This window comes from Hyperolius riggenbachi, chromosome 1 (assembly GCF_040937935.1).
Source record: "Hyperolius riggenbachi isolate aHypRig1 chromosome 1, aHypRig1.pri, whole genome shotgun sequence".
Lineage (NCBI taxonomy): Eukaryota > Metazoa > Chordata > Amphibia > Anura > Hyperoliidae > Hyperolius > Hyperolius riggenbachi.
In genome coordinates, this window is record NC_090646.1 from 651,942,845 (window position 1) to 651,962,648 (window position 19,804).

The 19,804-nt window shown below is 45.9% G+C and overlaps 1 protein-coding gene and 1 long non-coding RNA gene across 2 annotated transcripts in view; one reads left to right on the forward strand and one right to left on the reverse strand.

The window, feature by feature from the left end:
• AQP3 (aquaporin 3 (Gill blood group)) overlaps nt 1–19,234 on the forward strand; it is a 53,082-nt gene extending 33,848 nt beyond the window's left edge. Inside the window, exons 2-6 of the mRNA XM_068251787.1 lie at nt 969–1,095; nt 2,926–3,063; nt 10,617–10,735; nt 15,411–15,628; nt 16,408–19,234. Of these exons, the coding sequence (XP_068107888.1) occupies nt 969–1,095; nt 2,926–3,063; nt 10,617–10,735; nt 15,411–15,628; nt 16,408–16,576 (771 nt within the window). The 3' untranslated portion in view covers nt 16,577–19,234. The remainder of the gene's footprint in view (nt 1–968; nt 1,096–2,925; nt 3,064–10,616; nt 10,736–15,410; nt 15,629–16,407) is intronic.
• On the reverse strand, nt 15,233–19,282 carry LOC137531836 (uncharacterized). The gene is made up of 2 exons (XR_011023784.1): nt 19,236–19,282; nt 15,233–16,229 (listed from the first exon to the last, which is right to left on the reverse strand). It is a non-coding gene; the product is annotated as an uncharacterized lncRNA (long non-coding RNA).
• Between the last annotated feature and the right edge of the window lie 522 nt (nt 19,283–19,804).

The following is a 19,804-nucleotide window of genomic DNA, read 5'->3' on the forward strand; positions in this document are numbered from 1 at the left end:
AATGCACCCTGTGTGTTTTTAGAGAGAAGAGCTGTCTATGCCCCCCCCCCCAGGTCTTTAGGTAATGTCAAGTGTAATTTGATCTCTCAGCTATGTCAGCACAGAAATGTGTCAGTCTTTGCAGACACAACTAATTGGTAAACACACAGGATGTTAGCCTTAGGTCTGCGTCCATGAAAGCAGGAAGTAGACACACTGCAGATTTATTGCAGGATTTGTATCAGCTGTAAGAAATACATGTTTTCCTATAAAGGTTATTATGCTATTGCTTCTCTTTTAGAGCAGAGAGGAAGTACTGAGTTCAGGTTCTATTTAAAGAGGAACTCCAGTGAAAATAATGTAATAAAAAAGTGCTTCATTTTACAATAATTATGTATAAATGATTTAGTCAGTGTTTGCCCATTGTAAAATCTTTTAAATCCCTGATTTACATTCTGACATTTATCACATGGTGACATTTTTACTGCTGGCAGGTGATGTAGCTGCTGCTTGCTTTTTTGGTAGTTGGTAACAGCTGTAAACAGCTTTTTCCCACAATGCAACAAGGTTCACAGACAGGAAACTGCCAGGAGTACCTCGGTCCTCAGAGTTTCTTGTGGGAGGGGTTTCACCACAATATCAGCCATACAGAGCCCCCTGATGGTCTGTTTGTGAAAAGGAATAGATTTCGCATGTAAAAGGAGGTATCAGCTACTGATTGAGATGAAGTTCAATTCTTGGTTACAGTTTCTCTTTAACTGTTGCTGCTTTTTTCTGTTGGGTAACTATCGTTATCGTTACGATCTATTAATGTATTGATTTTGCTGTTTGACTGCCTGCTGTGGAATGATAATAAGTCAGACCACCTCTTACCTGAAGCATCTGGCAGTATTCCAGGTGTAATATCCCTCCTCGGGGGCTGTGCTGACCTCTGGTCACTGCAGAGTAATTACTGTGTGGCTGTAACCGCTCCTCTCCTTCTTTTCCAGATGTTTGGCTGTGGCTCTGTGGCTCAGGTGGTCCTCAGTAAAGGCTCCCATGGACAGTTCTTGACCGTCAATCTGGCCTTCGGCTTCGCTGTCATGCTGGGCATTCTCATTGCTGGACAGGTTTCAGGTAAGGCTTGAATGATTTCTGCATTGCGAGGAACCGAAAAAAGGTCAGAAATAATGGATTTGGCACAGGGGCATAACTTCAACTCCATGGACCCCCCAGCTGTCCCCGGGACTGCCATTGGCCCATTCATAAAACCCAATGGGAAGCCTTAGCAGGAAATTCAAATACCGTACTTCTACCCCCATGTTCCAGTTTAGTTTCCAAAAGGGATAAAATATAAGCACACCCAGGGCAGTTTCTAGGCTAAATTGCACCCAGGGCAAGGGTGTAAAAATTGTGCCCCCCCCTCAACACACCTGTGGAGCCAGGAAGAGGTGCCTGCAGTATAGGTAGCCAACTATAGATCCCCCCATTATAGGTAGCCCATGTATAGGTGCCCCCAATATAGGAAGCCGGTATAGTTGCCCCCAGTATAGGTTAGCTAGGTAGGTGCCTCCAGTATAGGTAGCCAGTATAGTTGCCCCCAGTAATGGTTAGCCAGGTATAGATGCCTCCAGTATAGGTAGCCAGTATAGGTGCCCCCAGTATAGGTTACATAGGTAGATGCCCCCAGTATAGGTTAGATAGGTAGGTACCCCCAGTATAAGTTAGATAGGTAGATGCCTCCAGTATAGGTTAGATAGGTAGGTGCCCCCAATATAGGTTAGATAGGTAGGTACCCCCAGTATAGGTTAGATAGGTAGATGCCTCCAGTATAGGTTAGATAGGTAGGTAGGTGCCCCCAGTATAGGTTAGATAGGTAGATGCCTCCAGTATAGGTTAGATAGGTAGGTGCCCCCAGTATAGGTTAGCTAGGTAGATGCCTCCAGTATAGGTTAGATAGGTAGAAGATGTCTTCAGTATAGGTTAGATAGTTAGATGCCCCTAGTATAGGTTAGATAGGTAGGTTCCTCCAGCATAGGTAGCCAACTATTGGCACAGGGACGGGGGATAGAGGGCACAGCGCAGTTCCAACTCACCTTCCCCGATCCCCGCACGCAGCCTCTATCTTCTTCTTCTCCCAGGCGCCCGTCCAGTTGGTAACAGCACACCCTGTGATGACATTACGTCATCACAGGGGTCGCTGTTACCAATGCGATGGATGTCTGGGAGAGGAAGAAAAAAGAGGCTGTGTGCGGGGATCGGGGAAGGTGAGTTGTTAAGCTATGGCTGCTCTCCCCCACTGCACAGTTTTCACGCCCATAGAAACGGGCCTGTGCACACCTGGTGGGTTAGCATTCTTCCATCAAGAAAGATTATTACACATTGCTTACAGTGAGGTTAGCTCGTATGAAGAGAAGAAAAGGAATATGTATGGCAAACACATCCACGTTTACTATCACCTTTCCAAAACACACTTAAACATTTTTATCTCTCCTCCTACTCCTAAAAATGTCATTTTTTTAGCTATCCCATGGTTTTATTTTATGTTTAAATATTTACAAAATCGATGTAATGCTTTATTTATTGTCTCTGCTCAATGGCAGCCTTTAAGTGTCCCAGAGCTAAAATACGTGAACTATTGACCTTTTTTAACTGTTGTTGCAGTCAGATGCTATTCTCTGATAGAAAAGTGTTTTGGAGCTGTTATTCCTCATCAGTGTAGGTTAGTTTATAATCCAACAAGAGAGAAACTGTCACTTGCATGCCTGAACATTAACTCTTTCAGGCAGAAAAAAAAGATGCACAACCTGGTTATGAATATGGTTGGCACTGTACATACACGTTTATCTCATCATGTCACATGTCCCCGTGGGTACCCTTTAAACCCTAATAATAGGAGAACAAATAACAAAAATACATGCTTGTATTTTCTGTTAATATGTGACTTCTGTTTTATATCTTTCCCAGGTGGACATTTGAACCCAGCCGTGACCTTTGCACTCTGTATCATGGCGCGAGAACCCTGGATCAAGTTTCCCATATACACCCTGGCACAGACTCTGGGTGCTTTCCTCGGAGCGGGCATAGTGTACGGCTTGTATTATGGTATGTACTGCATTCACTGAGATTTGTTACTCTATAAATATTTACTGAAATTCAGTGCTAAACAGAGACTCACTGAGAGTTGGTGCTATACAGAGAACTCACTGAGATTTGGTGCTGTACAGAGACTCACTGAGATTTGGTGCTATACAGAGACTCACTGAGATTTGGTGCTGTACAGAGACTCACTGAGAGTTGGTGCTATACAGAGAACTCACTGAGATTTGGTGCTGTACAGAGACTCACTGAGATTTGGTGCTATACAGAGACTCACTGAGATTTGGTGCTGTACAGAGACTCACTGAGAGTTGGTGCTATACAGAGGCTCACTGAGATTTGGTGCTGTAGAGAGACTCACTGAGATTTGGTGCTGTACAGAGACTCACTGAGATTTGGTGCTGTACAGAGACTCACTGAGATTTGGTGCTATACAGAGACTCACTGAGATTTGGTGCTGTACAGAGACTCACTGAGATTTGGTGCTGTACAGAGACTCACTGAGATTTGGTGCTGTACAGAGACTCACTGAGATTTGGTGCTGTACAGAGACTCACTGAGATTTGGTGCTATACAGAGACTCACTGAGATTTGGTGCTGTACAGAGACTCACTGAGAGTTGGTGCTATACAGAGGCTCACTGAGATTTGGTGCTGTAGAGAGACTCACTGAGATTTGGTGCTGTACAGAGATTCACTGAGATTTGGTGCTGTACAGAGACTCACTGAGATTTGGTGCTGTACAGAGACTCACTGAGATTTGGTGCTGTACATAGACTCACTGAGATTTGGTGCTGTACAGAGGCTCACTGAGATCTGGTGGTGTACAGATACTCACTGAGATGTAGTGCTGTACAAAGACTCATTGAGATTTGGTGTTGTACAAAGACTCACTGAGATTTGGTGCTGTACAGTGACTCACTGAGATTTGGTGCTGTACAAAGACTCACTGAGAGTTGGTGCTATACAGAGACTCACTAAGAGTTGGTGCTACACAGAGTTAGTGCTGTACAGAGACCCACTCAGATGTGGTGCTGTACAGAGGCTAACTAAGAGTTGCTGCTGTACAGAGGCTCACTGAGATTTGGTGCTGTACAGAGACTCACTGAGAGTTGTTGCTAGACAGAGACTCACTGAGATTTGGTGCTAGACAGAGACTCACTGAGATTTGGTGCTGTACAGAGACTCACTGAGATTTGGTGCTGTACAGAGACTCACTGAGATTTGGTGCTGTACAGAGACTCACTGAGATTTGGTGCTGTACAGAGACTAACTGAGATTTGGTGCTATACAGAGACTCACTGAGATTTGGTGCTGTACAGAGGCTCACTGAGATGTGGTGCTATACAGAGACTCACTGAGATGTGGTGTTGTACAGAGGCTCACTGAGATTTGGTGCTGTACAGAGACTCACTGAGATTTGGTGCTGTACAGAGACTCACTGAGATTTGGTGCTGTACAGAGACTCACTGAGATTTGGTGCTGTACAGAGACTCACTGAGATTTGGTGCTGTACAGTCACTCACTAAGAGTTGGTGCTATACAGAGACTCACTGAGATTTGCTGCTGTACCTGTAGTGATCCATCTGAACATATTGTGGGTGATGACTGTTGCTCCTGCAGGAACTGGCAGGGGAGTTTTTGCCTCCCTATGACTCTCGTGTGTCCTCCCCCTCACCATAAAGCAGAGCACACTGCTCAGTGCTTACTCTAAAACCTCTGCCCAAAACCATCACTAATGATCATTTCGGGTGACAGACGTTGGCAGTGTGTGTTTCTGTGCCTAAAGTTAAAAAGGTTTAATTAAAGTGGACCTGAACTCTTGCACAGGACCAAAGAAAAGTATAGAAAAATGCACCGTTAGCCTCTCTAATTTCGCCTCATCTGTGACTAATCACAAGTTGTCATTTGATCTCTCAGCTGTGTCAGCTCAGGAATATAATCAGTCCTTGGCAGGGCAGCTCATTTGTAAACACAGAATGTTAACAATATGTCTGCTTCCATAAAAGCAGGAAGTAGACACACTGCAGACTTATTGCAGGATTTGTATCAGCTGTAACAAAGAAATGTTTTTTTCTTCAAATGTTATTATGATGTGGCTTATCTTTTAGAGCAGAGAGGAAGTTCTGAGTTCAGGTCTGCTTTAAATGGAGTTGGGTTTACAGCCTGTGTGAAGTCCAATATTTCCCGTCTGTCTTGCTCAGCTGTCTTTGTAATACTTTGTAGGGATTTAAACCCTCGTTAATAGTTGTTTTTTCTACAACCAGTATATTTCCTTTTACATCCCTTTATAGAGTTCATGATCCAAGCGAGGCAGTTTTATGAGCGATCTCTCCGTCTCACGACTCCAGGAAGATGAATTTATGGACTCCCCGGGTGTAAAGCGCTAATAAGTGGCTTATTGAGATTTTCCCATATAAGCCTGTCATTTGCGGCTGCTGAACAGGAGGGGAGACGCCCAGGGGTGGTGTGATGGAAATACTGCCTGGAACATTAACACATACTGACAGGGAAATTGCAGGAAGAGATGACAATACCTGGGCGCAGCACGGGAGATGTCACACACTATTCCGAGGACTCTTGTGTTTTTGTCCCAATTAGATGTGAACCTTGTAGAGCAGGTCACACCAAAACCTCCAATAAATACTTCCTCACTTGGAGTCCGACAGAAGGACAGATCCGAGCTTGATAAAAACAAAAAATTATTTACTTGCCCAGGGCTTCCTCCAGCCCCATGCAGACATCCTGTGCCCTCACCGCAGCTTCGCTTCCAGCCGGTGGCCCGGAGTCCCCTCCGCCAGTGTAGATGCCGATGCGCGTCTACAGTACCTGCGCGAGAGCGGCTCTCGGCTGAGCTGACAAAATCTGGAGTATTCTGCGCAGGCACAGAACTACTGCGTCTGCACAGTACACTCCAGATGACATCAGCGTGATTGACAGCAGCGCTCGCACAGGCACAGTAGAGGCCGACCTGTAAAGGTCGGCATCTACACCGGGGAGGACCCTGGGCCACCGGCTGGGAGTGGAGTTGCGGCGAGGACGGCTGCAACCTATTTGACTAATCTATAGTGACAGTCGTAATCTGCTAATTAATGTACTCCATTTGTAATTTCGCATACATTTTCGTGTAATTTTCGCGTCATTTTGTGCCAACTTAAGCGGTGAATAGCAAAGCCCACATAATGGCTGTTTTCACCAAAATTGCGACACATGTTAAGGAGCATAGTGGGAATAAGTAAAAAAAATACCAAGAATTTTTCAAAAAGACTTTGTAATTTTTTAGAAAATTTATTTTAAAAATTCAAAAGAAAAATGTTTTTTAAATTGTCATAAATGTATTTTTAGCCCCCAGCAAACAAGAAAATAATCAGAATAATTTGGCAGAGTGCTGAAAAGTAATTTTAAACAGATGCTGAAAAATGATCTCCTAGGAGACAACTTACTTCAGCCCATAATGCTGGACTTTTACTTTGTGAGGACAGATGAGATAATAAGGCCATTACTTGTTTAAAGGGAACCTTAACTGAGAGCGATATGGATGTTTCCTTCTAAGCAATACCAGTTGCCTGGCAGTCCTGCTGATGATTTTGGCTGCAGTAGTGGCTGAATCACAGACCCGAAACAAGCATGCAGCTAATCCAGTCTAACGTCAGTCAGAGCACCTGATCCGCATGTTTGTTGAGGGGCTGTGGCTGAAAGCATTAGAGACACAGGAACAGCAGTAGAGTCAGGCAACTGGTATTATTTTAAAAGGAAGAATCCATATCCTTCTCAGTTTAGGTTCCCTTTAAAGGACAACTGAAGCAAGAGGGATATGGAGGCTGCCATATTTATTTACTTTTAAGCAATACCAGTTGCCTGGCTATCCTGCTGATTCTCTGCCTCTAATACATTTAGCCATACACCCTGAACAAGCATATGTACAGTAGATCAGGTGTTTCTGACATTATTGTCAGATCTGACAGGATTAGCTGCATGCTTGTTCCGGGTGTGATTCAGACACTTCTGCAGCCAAATAGATCAGCAGGATGCCAGGCAACTGGTATTTTTGAAAAGGAAATAAATATAGCAGCCTCCGTATAACTCTTACTTCATGTGTTGTGTAAGTGTCCATCATTCACATTCTGTCTGAAGCTTAGAATTCTGTGTTTTTCAGGCAGAGGAAACTCACACTTCATTAATAAACGTCTCTGATGGTTAGATTGCAGAGAGTTCAGATGCGATCCAACACAGGAAGCTAGGGGGGGGGTTCGGAGGGGAGGTGAGATAATTCTCACTGCTTGTCTCAAACCACAATTTTCAGTTACAAAGAACAGACGGACGCTGCCGTATTGTGGCAGACAAAAATAGTCTATCATAGTTATGATGGGGGAAGATCTTTCTCATGACATATGTTACTTAGGCTGTATTTACATGGACAGAGGGGTAACTGTTGGGCAGTACACCCTGCAGCCACAGGGGGGCCACAATATCTTTGCATTACGGTGGCACATGTTGCAGAACCAGCACCAGAGGTGTAGCTATGGGGCGGGCATGGGGGTACCTATGTCCCCGGCCCCGGGCACAGCACTGTGAGGGCGCTCAGCACAGCAGCCACACCCCACGTGTGTGAGAGGCGGATCGCTAGCTGCCTGAAGTGCCTCTGCTTCTCTCCCTCCCTCTGCAGAGAAGAAGAGAAGCGTTAACAGCAGCACAAAAAGCAGGGCACATCTGGCTATCTATAGGGGTAAGGGGGACACATCTGGCTATCTAAAGGTGGGACATTTGGCTATTTAAAGGGGTGGCACATCTGGCTATTTGAACAGGGGAAGGGGGCACATTTGGCTATCTATAGGGGGGCAGGTGGCACATCTGGCTATCTAAACAGCATTTGTACATTTGACTTCACCCATGACCACATTCTGAGGTAGTGACATGCCCATTTTATCCAGAGGGGGGTGCAAGAATTGTCTTTGTCCGCGGGCACTGAAAACCCTAGCTACGCCTCTGACCAGCACTCGTCAACTTCACGGGCATTTGTAGCTCCTATATGCAGGGGTGCAGCTAAGGTTTTTGTGGCCCCAAGCGGACTGTAGCAAGAGGCGAAATGGGTGTGGCTATCCCGCATAAGTGGGCGTGGCCATGACATGTGGGTGGAGCAGGAGGGCGGATTGGGGCGGGGCTGTTTGCGGGGAAAAAATGGATGTTGGGGTGATTGAGGCGCGCGTAGCGCGCCGAAAGATTGGCGCGGCCATGACATTGTATGGGCGAAGCTTAACCGTAGCACAGCAAATATAGCCAACTATGACCATTAAATAATAAATGCAGCAACAGTTACCCCAGACACCAGAAAATAAAAACGCAATTTGGGCCACATTTCAGCAGAAATCAAACGCAATTAGGGCACATTTTCAGCCGAAATCAAACGCAATTAGGGCACATTTTCAGCAGAAATCAAACGCAATTAGGGCAGAGTTCAGCAGAAATCAAACGCAATTAGGGCCACATTTTCAGCAGATATCAAACGCATTTAGGGTACAGTTCAGCAGAAATCAATCGCAATTAGGGCCACATTTTCAGCAGATATCAAACGCATTTAGGGCACAGTTCAGCAGAAATCAATCGCAATTAGGGCCACATTTTCAGCAGATATCAAACGCATTTAGGGCACAGTTCAGCAGAAATCAATCGCAATTAGGGCCACATTTTCAGCAGATATCAAACGCATTTAGGGCACAGTTCAGCAGAAATCAATCGCAATTAGGGCCACATTTTCAGCAGATATCAAACGCATTTAGGGCACAGTTCAGCAGAAATCAATCGCAATTAGGGCCACATTTTCAGCAGATATCAAACGCATTTAGGGCACAGTTCAGCAGAAATCAATCGCAATTAGGGCCACATTTTCAGCAGATATCAAACGCATTTAGGGCACAGTTCAGCAGAAATCAATCGCAATTAGGGCCACATTTTCAGCAGATATCAAACGCATTTAGGGCACAGTTCAGCAGAAATCAATCGCAATTAGGGCCACATTTTCAGCAGATATCAAACGCATTTAGGGCACAGTTCAGCAGAAATCAATCGCAATTAGGGCCACATTTTCAGCAGATATCAAACGCAATTAGGGCACAGTTCAGCAGAAATCAATCGCAATTAGGGCCACATTTTCAGCAGATATCAAACGCAATTAGGGCACAGTTCAGCAGAAATCAATCGCAATTAGGGCCACATTTTCAGCAGATATCAAACGCAATTAGGGCACAGTTCAGCAGAAATCAATCGCAATTAGGGCCACATTTTCAGCAGATATCAAATGCAATTAGGGCACAGTTCAGCAGAAATCAATCGCAAATTCGCAATTAGGGCTGCGGCTGCAAAAAGAAAAGAATTTACTCACCTCGCAGGCTGGCACTGGCAGAAGTCTTCTCTCCCTGGTCTCCTCTCCCGGCCGGCTTCTCAGGCGCGCAGTTCCCACGGAGCTCCCTTCCTGGCTTCCTCCTCCAATCTCCCGCGCTGATTCATGCAGGGCTACGGGTCGGGAAGATGGCCACCCGAAGCCCTGTACTGGAGACATAGTCTCCAGAGCAGGGCTTCGGCGGCGGCGATCTTCCTGTAGCCCTGCTCTGCTCTGCCAGCCCGGCGGGGCTGCGGGGAAAAAGTGACGTCACGCCGACGTCACGGAGCCGCCGAGGCCCCTAAGATTGTGAGGCCCCAAGCGACCGCTTGGTTCGCTTTATGCCTCGCGGCGCCCCTGCCTATATGAAGCACATAAACACTCGATTGCCTCCTCGCCATAATGCTGTGACAGTTGTAAGTCCTTAAAGTGAACCCGAGGTGAGAGGGATATGGAGGCTGCCATATTTATTTCCTTTAAACAATACTAGTTGCCCGGCAGTCCTCCTGATCCTCTACCTCTAATACTTTTAGCCCGAATCAGCTGATTTCAGCACGCGGCTTTCAGAGCCGAGCGCCGAAACTGGGCGCCCCATAGCAGCAATGCTATGCAGCTGCCAGACCCCGAATTACATCTCCCTCCGAGTGGCGACAACTCAGAGGGGGAATAGTATTTAACGCCGTCTCTGAGTTTAGCGGCAGCGGTGAGAGCCGTCATTTAGCTCTCCCCGCGTCGAACTGAGCGGCGCCGAATTAATATACACCCCTTTTAGCCATACACCCTAAACAAGCATGCAGTAGATCAGGTACTGTGACTCAGTTGACTCAGGTTTTACTGGATTAGCCATATGCTTGTTCCAGGGTTTTGAATGAGACACTCAGGCAACTGGCATTGTTTACGAGGAAATAAATATGGCAGCCTCCATATCCCTCGGGTTCACTTTAATGACTCCTGGTCATTAGGCTACTCAAGAAGAAGGCCACTGAAGAATTGTCTTATATTGTCTAGAGATTCTTGGCTTCCTGGGAAGCGTGGGCTGGTTATTCAGGAAGACTTTGATGAATATGAAAATCATAATAATAATACTTACACAAATATGTATATTATATTAGAATAAATTAAGAATAAGAATGTACAGGTTAATAATGATTTTGCTGATCGCCTTCTCTTTCTTGTGATTGTAGATGCTCTCTGGTATTTTGCCAACGACCAGCTTTATGTAACCGGACCCAACGGAACCGCCGGCATCTTCACCACCTTCCCCAGTGAGCACTTGACGCTAATGAACGGTTTCTTTGACCAGGTAAGCAAAGCCAAATGTCGAGCTGCTCTAAACGCCCAACACAAAGTTTCTGAAGTTTTTGGAAAGTTTCCAGGTCACAGTGCATCCAAAAATAAGGCATTCGGTTTAAACATAAGGCGTTTTGTCCTGTAGAGAGATATTTCATCGCCAGTGCAAGTGGCTTCTGCCATTGAAATGATGTTTTAGCTAGGCACATTGGGTATGCGCAATGCTGTTTTCTAGACTGGCTTTGAAAGTTGTACCCCTTTCATTTACTAACAACCCCCCCCCCCCTCAATTAATAAAAGTGATCAGACAGTAGGAGGTCGCTAAGGAAGTCATGACAAGACATTACCTTTTTTAGTATGTAAACTAAAAAAAAAGTTTTAAGTTATCTGTGGGCTGTGGCTGAACTTGTACTCTAAGCTTTTTTAACATTTTTTGATAAGGTTTAAAAGCATGATTAGTCTTTAAATCGGATTTGGACGAGCATTCATTCCAGATATCTTATTGCTGGGGTGTGATCCAAAGTAAATAGGTCATGTGATGACTCAGACCCATACAATGTTTGGCAGTTTGCCCCGGTTCTCTACCAGCTCACTCATGCTGCACCTGTAGATTAGATTTGTAACTCATATTGTTTACATTTTTTTCTGTTTCAAAAAATGTTTATGGACAAAAGATAAAAAATTGGGAGCTGACAACGATAGTGTTAAAATTAGGTTTTTATAGATTTTTTTTTTTAGGGGGCAAAGACAGATCACCAACAAGGCAACCTAGGTGCTAGCTTAGGGCCTGTTAGACATCTGGGTGTCCTGACTGCTGTTTCCACTGAGCCCCAGCCCTCACATCCCCTCCCCAGGTGGCAAGCAGGGGGGAGATAAACATTTTTTACAGTAATCTGTCTTGGAGAATGCTAATTTTCCTGCCCTCGGGACATAAAGACCAGGTTAGGCCCGGTTCACATTAGCGGTTGTTTGCCAAACGGACCGGATGACCTGACCGGATCCGGACCGGATCGGAACCGTACGGTTCTGGATCCGGTCATGTTGCATCAGGTGGTAATCAGGATGCGATCCGGATCCGTTTGGCAAAGTCACGTAAAAAAAAAATAAAATGTTGGGGTCTGGGAGGTCAGCAGAAGGGGGACCTGTGGAATCAGGCCCTCTGCTGTTTAGCACTCACCTCCACCTGCGACATGCTGCCAACATCTCCGGATCCGGATCCAGCTGTGCTGCTCCACTCCAAAATGCTTGCCCACGTGTCCCCAGCCAATATCGCCGCAACAATCCGCATAGGAAGTGGGGTAGAACATCCGGATTTCTCAGCCAGTGTGTTGTGCGGCCTCCGGTTCCCATTGGTTTGTATTGGCCGGATGGTGCAGTCCGGCTCCGCCCCGGATACGGCTGCCGGAGGGGCCGGATGAAAAAATAGCGCATGTTGGAACGGAGGCCGGAGTCCGGATCCGGCCCGGATCCGGTCCGGCTCCGGTTCTGCAGAACGGACCCATGTGAACGGACGCATAGGCTTTAATTGCTATGCCGTGCGTCCGTTCCGTCCGTTCTGCAGGCGGTGCGGCTCCGGCACGGCGATTCCGGAGGGCCACCGCAAGTGTGAACCGGGCCTTAGCGCAGTGCAAAGTACAGCACAAGTCATGACAAATAACATTTATATTGTGATTTTCTCCTAGCGGACTCAAAGCGCTTTAGCTAGAGCCACTAGAAAAGTGGTCCTCAAACTAAGGCCCGTGGGTTGAATGCGGCCCCCTGAGACTTTTTTACCGGCCCCCCACACACAAAATGTATTATAGATGCGGGCAGCTACATCTTTAAATATCTGTGGTCTGCATATAGAATGAAGCCAGAAAGCAGTAATTCGTTCGTTTCCAATCGAATTCCACATCAGGTGACACTGCTGTCTAATTGGACTGCAAGTTGTCACCTGGGTATGCTTCACTGTCTGGTGCACAAAGACGTCTACATCATTTTATGTATACTCCGGCCCCCCAGCAGTCTGATGTATGTTGACCCGGCCCCCAACTCAAAATGTTTGGGGACCCCTGCACTAGGACATGCTCAATAGGCAGGAGCAGTGTTAGGGAGTCTTGGCCAAGCATTCCTTACTGAGCAGATGCTAGCTTACTGAAAAGTTAGAGCCAAGATTCAAACCCTGGTCTCTTGTGTCAGAGGCAGTACACTATGACTTCTGAAAATCGAATAATTCTTGTTCTAAATACAGCTGACAGGATAGTAACAGGTTTGAGGGGCCTGTTTATAACTGTCCTTGGTAGACTTCTGTCTTCCTTTACTGTGTTATCTAAATGACCTCCAATGACCTTGACACACAAGACTCTGCACTGAATATCCTGCCTCACATGCCTTGAATAGCTGGCCTTGGAGCCAGACCCAGTGCTCCTCTTCCTCCTGCTTCCTCAATGACTTCTTTGTTCACGAACACAAACTTCCATTAAAAACTCTCCAATCCCAACAGAACCAACCAGTAGACACAATGAATGCTAAGACAACCTTCGTCATCATGAATTGCTCAAGAGGACATAAGTACTGTACGAGAAAGGTCACCATTTGTTTTATCAAGGAGTACACCACTAATTGCTCTTGTGATGAAAGCTGGCCTTCATTTCCTATATGGCACGTTTACTATGAAATCATTTATCATCATAGATCTGGGCATGAAACCTCTCTTCAAGTAGTTCCATAATGGAATTTTATGACTTATAGTGGTAGGAGTCAGCGGCATAACTTCAAATCATGCCCCCCCCAGCAAAACTTTGGTGCCCCCCTCCCCCACAGTGTTCACACCCCTTCCCTTGCCTAACCCTAGTGACCTCCACAACCTTGAGGCCCATCTTACAAGGGTGATAAAACAAGTGTTGGCATCGTAATCTTCACACCCATAACAAGTGTAGCCACAAAAAACACCTGATCTGAAGGATGGACCCCTTTACCAAAGGGAATGAGGTAGCAGTTGGGGCCCCCCTGCGGTCACAGGGGTTGCTCCTCTGGAGTTACGCCCCGACTAGGATTACATTTACAGTACAAAAGTGGTGGTTGGTTTATGGTTAAAGACAACAGAAATATTTTTCTACCATCTCTGTGAAAGAAAATAGTTTTTTTCTGAAAAAAGGCCAAATAGTAATTTGGAGCAAACCCGAACCAACCCTATCCGCCACTTACTTACCAACTCATCTCCGGCAGGGCTGGTCCGCCCATGAGGCACGGTGAGGCGGGTTCTTCAGGCGGCAAAGTCAGGGGGGGGGGCAGCACCTGCCTGGCCGTGGGTGGGTGGAGGCTGCTGAGCTGGAGGTGGTAGCGGTCAGGAAGTGGGTATTGGGCACAGTGGTGGGGAGGGGGGTCGGACCCCCACTCCCTCATCTGGTTCCCCCGATCTGTGCTCCCCCTCCAGCTATTAAGCGCGGAAGCGTAGCATGATCAGGCAGAGGGCGGGGATGACTCACCTCTTCCGCGTTCCGCTCTTGTCACTTCCTGCAATGCCCCCCACTGTTGACGGCATTGCAGGAAGTGATGAGAGTGGAACGCTCGCTGGAACGCGGAAGAGGTAAGTCATCCCTGCTCACTGCCTGATTATACTACGCTGCTGCGCTTAATAGCTGGAGGGGGGGCACAGATCGGGGGAACCAGGTGAGGGCTGGGGGGGGGGGGGGGGGTTTCTCATAAGTTTGCCTCAGGCGGCAAAAAGTCTAGAACTGGCCCTGATCTCCGGCATGTTCTACATCATGCAAGACATCATGTCACCTAGTTAGCCAGAGCTGCACACCCCGGTTTCTTGGAAGTGGCCATCTTGCTGTATTTCTTTTTGAAGTAGGCACTAGTGGAATGTCCTCCCAATGCAGCATTGAAAGATGCATTGAAAGATGAAACTTTTCTGCAGCACATCCTGGCCTCAATTCACGGAGCATTATCAAACGTTTATCAAACACTTTATCAAACGTTTGATAATTTACCTCATGGGTAAAATCTCACTAAGTTGTTATATATTTGTTGAACGTTTTATCGGTAAAACATTCGATAAATATATAACACCTTAGTGAATTTAAAATGAGATTTTACCCATGAGGTAAATTATCAAACGTTTCATAAAGTGTTTGATAAACGTTTGATAATGCTCCGTGAATTGAGGCCATCCTGAAGTTCTGTTTTAAAACCTGACTGTAGCAGGGGACATAGAGGTCTGGTACACATAACTTAACTCATAAATTATCTCACTTCACTAAGGGTGCATATACATCCGCTCTCTGGCAAAAACCGGCCCTAATGCATTGACAAGAGATTGACACTGCTAAATCATCTCGTCCAAGTGCAGGCAGAGGCCATTGCTGTCTTTCTAATCCCTCTCACTTGGTTGTGTGCCACACATCATCCCTCCTCTCCCCTCCAGAGCAACAGACCCTTATCTCAGCCTGCAGGCTAGTGACACGTTTGTACAGCACCCAGCCCTAAACTGTCGAGTCCCAATCCCATGCGTGGGTAACACTCCTCATACATGTGTACAAAACTTTATTTTTCAACTTTAATGTAAGGAGTGATAATTCATAAGATGAAATAAGGCAGATACGAGGAGATAATGAGATAAGTTGCATGCATTGAACCTGCAGTCCTGTATTAGCCTCCTGCACTGTTTCTAATGCCTCATCTTATGTTTACTATTTTGTTTCCAGTTTATCGGTACAGCCGCTCTGGTGGTTTGCGTCTTGGCCATCGTTGACCCTTACAACAACCCCATCCCCCGTGGACTGGAGGCTTTCACAGTTGGCTTTGTCGTCCTCGTCATTGGATTGTCCATGGGCTTCAACTCTGGATATGCCGTCAACCCCGCCAGGGACTTCGGACCTCGTCTGTTCACCGCTCTAGCCGGATGGGGCTCAGAAGTTTTCTGGTACATTGTTTTTCCCTTGAGCTTATTGGACAGTTGGCATATCTTACAATATCAAAATCAGTGAGGAAAACTAGAGCAGAACTGGTGCAAAAAATGGAGCAGGTGTCAAGATCAAGATTCTAATCGGGTATTCTAGGCATCTGTTTTGTAAAAGATTTGCTCCAATTCAATGGTTTTGATTCGGCCTCTTAATGAACTCCTTACAAAGTGAATTCAAGATGAAATATGACAATAACCAATACCGAGAGAGCCTTTATGATGTCAGATTCCATTTTCCTACCTTGTACCAGTTAGCATTAATTTTTTGTAGAAGACATGAGGCCATGAAAAACAAGGTTGCATGTACTCTTCATACCTCCTGGGCACTCACTTGGGGAACAAAACAAAATTGTTCTGCTGCCACATGGAAAGCATTTGTGCTGATGGGATTTGGCCATGATGCCTTCATTGGTCAGTTCCTGATCTACTGTACTGACCTACTGTACCGCAGATTGGGCCTTTTCAAAGGTGTAGAAGTAGAACTGAGATTTCAGTTGCAGCAGAACAAACTTTCCTGTATGCAAATATTGCGTAAGGCAATCCAGGTGAAAAGTCAGAAGACCTATGGGAGAAAAGTACTTTAAAAAATGTTGGTGTTGGTACTTACTTTTGTCATTTACAGATTTCATTCCACACAGCTCCATTACTTTCTACCTAGTTCTTATTGTGTTACTTATCTATTTTTTTTACTGCACCCCACCTGGACACAAAAGTCACTTTTATTTCTGTCTTCTCTGCAGGGCTGGTGGTCAGTGGTGGTGGGTCCCTATCGTGTCACCACTACTAGGAGCCTTTGCCGGAGTACTGGTCTACCAGTTGATGATTGGCTGTCACATCGAACCCGCACCCCAGTCTACCGAACAAGAAAATGTCAAGCTGGCCAACGTCAAGCACAAAGACACCATCTAACTGAAAGCAGCCTATATGGGACTGTAAACACTCGCTAGGGCTGCGGACGGCCAAGAACAAGACGGAGAGCGACCTCTGCACGTTTTAGACCTTAGAGATGTGTCCTGTAATCTTAGTAGCTTGTTGGTCTTGTACCATTGTCTTCCCGCACTGTGCTGACGTGTCTTCCCTACCCCAACTGTAAATAACAACCCTGTCCACCTTTGGGTGGGCTTCCATTTCCAACCCTAGTTTAGTATGTTCATTTTTTTACAAACAAAAAATCTATTCCATTTTTATAAAGATTCCAAGTTACCTACTTCGCTATCCAAGAACGTAATCATTACAACATAAGTCAGTATTGTCTTTGGGGTTTTTACTCTGTTTTTGAAGTTTCCAGGATCGAGAAAGTGTTTATTTCCTAGCTGGGTAGTGCTATAAACATAAATCTATAAACCTAAGTCCATAAATATTAATGTTTAATACATGGATATGCTTCATAGCAGGTGACTGACAGAATTTAAAGGGCTAATTCACATGGGCGGAAAGGGGCGTATAATGATTATTCCTGCAACTCATAGCAGAGAAGTATCCTCCAAAAAATCAAGCAGAAAAGAATGGATTGAGCCAAAGACCTCAATTCACACTTCCTGGTTGATTGGAAGCTGGGCCAGATTTACCAGAAGGCACCGTAGGCACGTGCCTACAGGCGCCTGTTGATGGAAAGGCGGCCCACTTCCTTCCCCAAGGGCCTCCTTCCCTATGCAGAATCCAAAGCGGAGTGAGGTTATTCACCTGACTCTCAGCATTACACTAATGAGATCTCCTGTCAGTCAGGGGCACCACTAGTTACTGAAGGTACCTGTGGCTACCTAATACTAAGAAGGATCTGTTGCTACCTATGACGGGCAAGGTAAGCAAGGGAGAAGTGACAGCTGCGCAAACCAGCACACTTGGGGTGCGGTTTGGTGGGGTTTGTAGGTCCATTGAGGATGAAGTCTAGTGTGCCAGGACATCTGCGCCTATAGGCTCCTGTGATGTAAGTCCAGGCCTGATAGGAAGTATTCTGTTACACCAAATACAATCATCACTACTAGGTCCGAAAGTCGCCTTTTTTTGCACACCAATGCATACCGCTCATTCCATATACAACAGCTTCCTTCTGGACACAACGTGGGTTTGTCCACTGAGGAACGTTGCATGGCTCTGGAGAATTTGTGTATTGTCACCATACAGGACAAAATGCACACAGACCTAGTGGAAATTCAGCCTTAGTGGGACACTGCAGGCAATGTATACTGTATATCTACCGAATGTCACATGTCACCTTCAGGCAGCCATTCTGCATCTGCCACCGACCCTGAGGTTGTGTCCTCACCTTATTAGGAGTGCTGTGACCAGGGCCACCAACAGGGCAGCACAAGGAGTACTGCTGTATGGGCAGGGACGGATCTAGAGGGGGGGGGGGGGGGGGCAAGCGGGTATCTTGCCCCAGGCGCAGTTTGTTAAATTCTTAAAAAGGCGGCAAAATGAATGGCAGTTTAGGCGCCAAAACCTGACCTTGCCCCAGGCGCAACTTGGTCTTGATCCGTCCCTGTGTATGGGGCCCATGTAGAGTCTGGGGCCTGAACAGAGGCGGTGCCTCATGGCCCCTAGCCTGATAAGTGTTTCTATAGGGGAGGGGAGTGGTCTAAGTGAGCACCTGATGAAATAAGTGTTGTGAGTAAAGAGTTAGCACCTGATTAAATAAGGGGGGGGGGGAGGCTAATGGTGTGAGGGTTTGCCTAGTACGGGGCGTAGAAATTTCGGATGATGCCCCTGGCTGTGACCAAATGTCATCAGTGACACATACAAGGCTTCATATGCTACCCGTGTGAATTGGCCCTTAACTTTTCTTTTTGTTAGTTCTGGATAGTTTAAGGATGTGCATAACCTCAATAACACTAAGGGCATTTAATTGATTCACCTGAAGTAAAACACCAATTTCATTGAGAAAAGAAAATCTTCTCCAGATCAGGAATTTTCATGGCTTGGCGTGGCAATCGGTAGTTTTTCCAGAGAGTTGTTAAAAAGCAAGTGCTAAGTGGAGGAGTCTGCCAGCTATAATCAAGTGATCAGGCAGGGATGACATAAGACAAACACCATAACCCCAGCTCTCTAAGTTCTCAACAATCTTTACTAGAAGTGAAATGCTCACCACGGTAAGCGTAAAAAAGGGGGAAAAGGACGCCTGAAAGTTGATCAATAGCTTTGTGCAGACTCCTGAGAAAAGCAGACAGTCAGTTAAATGAGCAGGGAGATTTCCATTATACCCCCTATCCTAAACTGTGTACTGTTGTGAAGGATACAAGAAGGTGAATATTTTAAAAAACCATAGCTGGCTGCAAACTGATTTGGAAAAGTCATTTTTTAGTCATTTGGAAATGACAATATGGCTTGTTGGTTTTATTTCTAAGAGCGGAGTTTTTCTTTAATGGACAATGGATTATGATGATATTAGGGCAACAAGCTCTTTCCCAACGGGGGGTTTTGTATTTGATGGTTCCTTTTTCTCCAAGGCGAGAGACAAACCGGCTACAATGTAATAAAGGTCGCCAACTTTGTATATATTCCTTTCTGTGAGCACAACTTTGTGCCAGATGTATTTTATGTGCCAATAAATACAGACTTGTTATACAACCTGCGTTCTGTGGTGTTCGAGAAGCTCGCTGTGCAGATGGTGATATTTCCAGTTACAGGACTGAAGATGAGAATTGCTGTTTAACTGCCTGAGCAGACAAGTAAAAAAAAATGATACTACATACTGATAATAAGTGCTGTTGGAGGCCCCACCCTTGTTTGGCAGTGATTGCTCCAATTTCAGATGACACAATTAAGGTGAGACTATGCATGTCAGGATCTACACCTCAGGAGCCAATAAGTGCCGAAAGCTTGGCGTCTTAAAGAGGAGCCGAGGCGGATGCTAACAAAAAACATCAATACTCATCTACGAAAAGGGAATCTACGGGTTATCATGACCCCTGTGTAACAAGTGCAGCCATCACATGCTTCATACAGCACATGCAGACATCATGTCCCCCATGAAACAAGTGCAGCCATTGTGTCCCCCATACAAGGTCAGCTATCATGACCCCTATTTATTAAGTGCAGCCATCATGTCCCCCATAACAAGTGCAGCCATCACGTCCTTCATACAGCACGTGCAGACATCATGTCCCCCATGTAACAAGTGCAGCCATCATGTCCCCC